Source organism: Gadus chalcogrammus, chromosome 9, assembly GCF_026213295.1.
Source record: "Gadus chalcogrammus isolate NIFS_2021 chromosome 9, NIFS_Gcha_1.0, whole genome shotgun sequence".
Lineage (NCBI taxonomy): Eukaryota > Metazoa > Chordata > Actinopteri > Gadiformes > Gadidae > Gadus > Gadus chalcogrammus.
The window spans coordinates 17,659,312-17,666,811 of record NC_079420.1 but is presented as its reverse complement, the minus strand read 5'-3'; the positions used below and the strand labels follow the sequence as shown (position 1 = coordinate 17,666,811).

Sequence of the window (7,500 nt, the reverse complement as noted above, 5' to 3'; positions counted from 1 at the left end):
ACACACACACACACACACACACACACACACACACACACACACACACACACACACACACACACACACACACACACACACACACACACACACACACACACACACACACACACACACACACAATAAGCAGTGCCATCACAATTGCGAAAATGTGAAGTTTAACCGCACTCTTCCGATAATGACTTCCCCTTTGTTTTTCTGGGTTTTCCTGATTTTCAAAATTACCACAGATTCACTTGAGCAATACACTGTTTGGTATATTGGATATATATTAATACTGGGAGTAGTTACCATTGTAACTATGTCAACAGTGAGAACAATTTTTTTTCTTAATATATTTCAAGGCAATTGTGTTTTAAATAAATATGTGGAATCACTCCGAAATCACCAATATTCTTCACCAATTAGCCTTAAAAATGCAGATAATGAACTTTGCCTTTCAACTACTAGGAATTGCTGCTGTATAGACAATACAACAGCAGTACATCAAAGTGCAACAACTAGTGTTGCCCCTCAGATATATAGCTTTTTTCCAACATTATTCTTTTTCAAATTTCTTACTAGATTCCATGTTTCTTATTATTTTATTAAAAAGTCTGTATGTTTTCAAAATGTAGATTAGGACCTTAAAAAATATCTATACATTATTGTATTAGAATATACAATTTAAATTTAAATTAAACCTAGATGACATATATACTAAACAACAGCTTAATCTATCACTTAATTGGTGATCTACATTATACCAAGGCACTTGGCATATTTGCATGGAGAAACTGACCCTTCCTTGATTTTTCATCCGATGTTTACACATTTTATTCCAGAGAATTGAACCGAGCAAGATTGAATCAAGATAGTTGGCCACAACAACAAGATAAACATTGCCACAAGTTCATGTTGAGTCATGACGCCTAACTTGCCTTTGTACGGTAGTACCTGTCTGACATATTTTAAAATTGACCATGACAGCTTTCTGATGGAGGTTAGCTCAAAAAAACAAGTAACTACATGAATAGAATAAGTCTAAATAAAGGATAAAATAAAGTTATTATATGTTATAATTTGATGGTAATTATGAAACAGAAGAATATCATCATCTTTATTATTAGCAGTATAAGCAAAAAGGTATTATTTGATATTCCCAAGCAAGTGCTTTGAATGGCAACATGCACTGATCTCACTGCTTTCATTGGCTTCACTTTGTCCTTTTCAGTGTGAGGTCACACTGCCACCATTATTTTGTACTATTAAAGGCACCCAGTGCAACTTTCGAGGCTTAAAATAAACATTCAATTTCTAGTCTTTTTTACACGTAGTAAGTTTCAATAACTCCATACCATTACATACCGACATTCAAGCAGCAAAGATGAGACGTCGTTGTGTGGTGAGAACTGATAGAAAATCGATAACAACAACAATGCCGCCATTTTATTTATTTTTTGTAACCTACAATAAATAAAGCAGGCTTCCAGTCAATGGAAAAATGGCTTCTCCCCACCGGCGATTGTTGTTGTTTACGATTTTCTATCAGTTCTCACCACACAGCGACGTCTCATCTTTGCTCCTTGAATGTCGATATGTAATGGTATGGAGTTATTGAAACTTACTAAGTGTAAAAAAGACTAGAAATTGAATGTTTATTTTTCATTGAATGTTTACATAAAGTTGCACTGGGTGCCTTTAAATATGCCCAGGTATGTCACTGTTACCTTAGCAAAGTCACATCTGGCCAGATCAACTGTCAGGTGTGCCCATGCCAAACTTTCAAACACAGTTTGGATGTGTAGGACATACGGAGCACAGTAGTCATTGTAATTGACTGTCATACAAATTAACGTCAAAACCCACAGACCAGATTTATCACTGATTTATAAGGCATTGAAAAGTCTCCAGTACTTTGCATTAAAACAAAAAGGCATTAATGTATACTGGCCAGAGGGTGTCATAAACAGCTAAAATCCAACTTGCTTTAGGAGATAAGGGAACCTTCCAGTAAACTTAAGAAGATCAAACTTGATGTCATAATTCGAGGATCCTACCAGATCAACAACATTTTCCCAACGTGGAAGTGGAAAAGAATCAAGCTTTGTAATATGGTTATCTTTATGCTTGTCTGTGAAGGGACTTAAAGATGCAACCCCATAAAGATCTGTCATTTGAACCAACTGGTCTTTGGTCCAACAATCTAAAAGATGTTAAGAAGGGACCTGAATGATGTCGTCTAAATTTGGAGCCGCAACCAATATCTTAAATATTATCAATAAGTAACCTGTAGGAATTAACCATAAAATAAAAAATCAACTCAAACTGAATAAATATAAGTCAACCCCTAATACAAATTAGATAGATAGATAGATAATTTATTGTCCCCTTGGGGAAATTGTTCTCAGTGAATAGACAGATACACATGACAACAACATAAAAACAAACAACAAAAAATAAACAACCACTGACAAGACAAGCCCCCAAAATCTAATTTCCCACGTAGTTCAAGGACACATCTAAAGATGTTGGCATTTTCAACCAACAATTAAAACCTTATTTTTAAATGTTTGTTTAAAAAGCTGATGGATTGTGGAATGAATGACTGTTTTATCCTATTTTCGAAACCTGCTACCTGAGGATAATAGCTAATAGTTCAAAGGTGGAAAAAAAGTGGTTGTTTTGAATTTTCTAAAATCTTTTCAGCTTTATTCTGAACTCTCTCTCAGTAGGTGTTTTCCAGACTATTTAAATTACTACCTAACAACTGGCTGGCAGTGGTCACTATTTTCCTAATCCTACTCTTCTGTGCTTCTGCCGCGCTGCCGAACCAGCAGATTATGCAGGAGGTCAAGACACTCTCCACATAAGCAGTGTAGAACCTCTTAGCCATTTTGCAGTCTACATCAAATGAGATCAGCCTTTTTAAAAAGTAAAGCCTTTATAGTCCTTTTTTTCTGAATGAGTTCTGTGTACTGCTCCCACTTCAACTTATTGTCTAAAACCACCCCCAGATACTTATACTCATGGACAGACCGTATGGGCGCCCCATGGATAATCGTTGAACGAAATGCTTTGTCTCTCCTAAAATCAAAAGCCATCTCTTTAGTCTTTGAGGTGTTTAGCAGGAGACGGGATTTTTCACACCAGTCAAGGGACTCATGTAGGACTGGGCCATGGTTCTGCTCATCTCCTTGGAGGAGGCTGACCTCTGACCAGTGCTGTATCGTCAGCAAACTTAATTAAATGCCCACCAGTGTGAGGGCTGGAGCAGTTGTTGGTGTATAGTATAAACAGTAGGGGAGATAGCACACATCCTTCGGGGGACGGGGGAGCTGATATTAGTCATGATTTGATCAGAAAGAGAAGAGCCAACCTTCACCTGTTGGACTCTCTGACTTAGGAAGTCAAGGAGCCAGAGTATCAGGCCTCCATCCAGTACAAAGTTAAAATAGCATCATCAACCCCCCTGCTGGACTGATAAGCAAATTGCAGAGGGTCTAGTAGATGGTTGATCCTTGGTAAAATATATATTTTTCACTATCCTTTCGAAGCATTTCATTACCAGTGAAGTTAATGCTATAGGACGATAGCGGTTGTGCTCATTCGGTGAAGGAATCTTGGGGATGGGGATAATCGTTGATGTTTTCCATAAAAGTGGAACAGTGCACTGATCCAGAGAGGACTGGAAAATATCTGGGAAAACCGGGGACAGTTGTTCAGCACAGAATTTTAACACATTGCCACAGATGTTGTCTGGGCCGGGGCTCTTGCGTGTGTTAACTCTCTTGAACTTTGCACACACTTCTGTCTGTGAGATATTGATACTGACTGGTTGTTAGATCAGGCTGCTTTTGGTCAGTGTTAGTTCCAATCCCTTTTTCAAAACGAGAGAAGAAAACATCAGATTATTTGCCATATCCTGGCCTTCCCCACCCTTAAGAGCTATGTTGTTTTTCCTCTTCCCCTTATGAGGGGCGCTGGTCATCATGGCCTTGATTGGCTGCTCAGCCTGCCTAGAATCACCCAGGGCCATGTTTTGCTCTACTTTTTGTTTGTAAGTATTCTTGTCTATCTTAATCTGTCTTTTAATTTCTCTTTGCGTATCTCTCTTAGCAATTTCGTCCTTATGGATATGGACCACATTCTTTTTAGTTAAGAGTGATTTTAACTTTCCTTATACCCAGGGTTTATTGTTGGGATACATTTTAACAGTGTTGGTTTGCAGTACTGAGTCCACACAGAACGCAATGTAATCTGATATCACCTCCACCTAATTAAACGTAATGGAACCAAAGTAAGCTGGCCTCTAGACCTCTGCAGCATACGGTGAGGTACTCATGCAGTCGCGCCATCGGAGTCAGAACGCCAAGGAAGGGCTCAGAGGACGTTTCTGCCAAACTGGACCTCTACACGCTGTCGCCGCCACACCAAGAAAAAAGAAACAAACGGAATGCTCTCCTAATCTGTGCTGCAGCCACTGAACCTGACATCAAACAAAGTCAAGACCCGTCCCTATCAAATCAATACATCAACACAAACACTTGAGGTAAATCAACCAAACCCCACTCCTCCACTTTTGGCCATCCAAACCAAACCAACATGCAGGTTATCAGCCCAACATCTAACTCAGAGTGCCCTCGATTTAAATTAGTAAATGAATGTCAGCTATGATACTATATTGTGCTGAATAAGGTCAAAAAAATAAATGCTGATTTAGCTGAGGGCTCATTGATGAAAGCCCTTGCAAAATCAATACGGTATTATGAATTTTGAGAACTGGATGTTGGTGGTTCCCCACATGAGTAAGATCCTGCAATAATTGCAATACAAACATTCTCTGTTCCCTCTTTCATCATTCGTCACGTAAAACCGTTTCCCATTTGGTAATAATTTTTCAGCATTGCAAGTATTGTTCTCCAACATCCTCAACAGATGTAATGCTGAGTCCCCTTGCAGGAAAAAGGTGGAAACAAGATTTTTTTTATATTCAATTCCTGTATTTGTTTATTTCATGTTCTCAAATTCCCTGTTGGTTGGTTTACATGAGGACCAAAGCCTTACTTTTACTTTTGTGCGTTGCATAAGAGCCACGCACACTTTCTCACAGTCAGTCAGACAGACCGACAGACAGACAGACCGCTGGGCCGACTGAACACACACACACACACACCACACACGCACACACGCACACACGACACACGCACACATACACACACACACGCACACACACACACACACACACACACACACACACACACCACACACGCACACACGCACACACACACACACAACACACACACACACAAGACACACACAAACACAAACACACACAGTCACACACACACACACACATCAGAGGCGTTGCTGGGGCTTGCAGAGCATAGTGGGAGTGTCCACTGCTCAGAGAGATAGGGTCTGATTCTTACTGTGGTTATTGAAAGTGTGCCGTTGCTCATCATCATCATGTATCTTGCTACGATTCTCCAACTCTTCACGCTGCACATTACTTTTCATCAGGTAAGAATATAATACAATAGAAACAGTGTAATATTATATCAAATATAATTTTATATTATAATAAATGAACAATATTTAAATGGAAACCTGAATCTATGCAATCAATGTTTTTCATGCTTGCAACGATTGACAACAAGGCTTATCTTGCAGGTGGCCTATGCCCTTGACGCTTGTATTTGTGAGTTTGAGAATGCAGAGAAACCGTTTCCTCACAACAAACTCAACACTGTGGAGCAAGGCGCTGTGAAATGTAACCAGGACGTCAATCCACAGAAGGTTTCAAGACATAAACTCATGGAATCCAACTTTTAACTTTAATATCATTGTGCTCCACCCACAAATATGTTTTGAATTGGGTTTGGTTGAGATGCTTTGAGGTTTCTTGTCACTATAGCATCTTCACACTCTAGTCAATCTAGTCTTTTCCTATAAATATCCTTGATGTTGGACTCACACTGAATGTCAACGTAAACAGATGCTGCAGTTGACGCTGAACACACTGCTATCTCTCTGAAAAGGCCCTGGAGTTTGATGGTCTGCTGTTGGCCCTGGAGCAGCGCTTGCCCGAGCTGGTGGCTGTGGTGTCTGAGCTGGAGCAGGAGAACGATGGGGATCTGTACGGGGCCATCACCCTGCAGGTCATCCACAACGACATGGCTGAGATTCAGCAGCTCGTGAACAGGCTCAACAGCACCCACCTCGGGTTTAGGCAACAAAACAGCGACGTGTCTGAGACGGTAACCCCTTAACATGTTCCAACTATATAGAAGTAGCTCTAAGTAGCATACCATCCTAAAGGCACTGCAAGTGATTTTAATAAAGAACCTTTAATTCTTTAGTTTAATGTGAATTATTTCAGGTGCAAAGATATCATAACTACTCCAACCCTTAAAACAAAGTAACATTTTGGAGGTCAAGACTAATAAGTGTAGTATACATAACACAGAGAATATCCAAGAATAAGAGACTCACCAAAAGGATCACGATATGCGTGGTTTATTCCTATATGTCCCTCAGCTGCATATATAAAAGAAGAGATGCAGCAGCTGGAAGCGTTTGACACCATGCAGACGGTGAAGAGAGAGAAGACCAACAACCGTCTCACCAGAGACCTGGATCACTGCAAGAATGGACGCCACCTTATTCCCACAGTCATTCCTTCACATGGTATTTCAGTTACACTGACCAAGTCTCCTCAGTCTCCTCAAGATACTTATTCAATTTATTCCTTCTCCATGGTCTGTTGGTGTCTCCTCTTTAATCCTCTGCTCTGCTGTCCTCTTTTCTCGTCACCTATCCACTTTGCTATTTTCTCCTATCCACTATCATCTCTCCTCTCTGCTCCTCTCTGCTCCTCTCCCTCTCCTCTCCTCTCCTCTCTCCCCCCCTCTCTCCTCTCCTCTCCTCTCCTCTCCTCCTCCTCCTCTCCTCTCCTCTCCTCTCTCTCCCCTCTCTCCTCTCCTCTCTCTCCTCTCCTCTCCTCTCCTCTCCTCTCTCTCCTCTCCTCTCCTTCTCCTCTCCTCTCCTCTCCCCTCCTCTCTTCTCCTCTCCTCTTCCCTCCTCTCCTCACCTCTCTCCTGCCTCCCCAACATGTTGTCACCCTTTAGGTGGCGGTCCTCGACTTGTCAACGTGACGGGCCCGAGGGTCTACACAGCAGGAGAATACCCAGGCTCTTACAAGTTCGGATCCTGGGGTCGTGACCCCAAACCTGACGCTGGGAAGGAGAATTGGTATTGGCGTGTGATTCTGACCAGCAGCAACGTATACGCCCATTATGTGAGGCGCTACACCACTCTGAGCGCCCTGATAGTCGGGATCAGCACTCCAGGTACGAACCCGAGTAGCCAGCTTCAGGCAAACAGCAGACACTTACTATGCAGGACCCACTACCCACTATTGTTAAGATTATGGGACAACTCTGCAGACTGGCTACTACAAGAACCCTTTATACTGTTACCATTTAGCCTGGCAAAAACATGGGTCATTAGAAGTGGGATTTT

The 7,500-nt window shown here is 41.2% G+C and overlaps 1 protein-coding gene and 1 pseudogene across 1 annotated transcript; one reads left to right on the top strand and one right to left on the bottom strand.

Annotated features, from left to right (window-relative positions):
* The window catches only part of LOC130389200 (olfactomedin-like), a 7,869-nt pseudogene extending 3,535 nt beyond the window's left edge, over positions 1-4,334 (bottom strand).
* A 1,056-nt stretch (positions 4,335-5,390) lies between these two features.
* LOC130389198 (olfactomedin-4-like) lies at positions 5,391-7,488 on the top strand. Its single transcript, XM_056598872.1, has 7 exons — positions 5,391-5,499; positions 5,650-5,775; positions 6,018-6,236; positions 6,412-6,430; positions 6,517-6,666; positions 7,107-7,354; positions 7,465-7,488. The coding sequence occupies exons 1-7, from the start codon at positions 5,446-5,448 to the stop codon at positions 7,486-7,488; spliced, it is 840 nt and encodes a 279-aa protein (XP_056454847.1). The 5' UTR covers positions 5,391-5,445.
* The last annotated feature ends 12 nt before the right edge of the window (positions 7,489-7,500 follow it).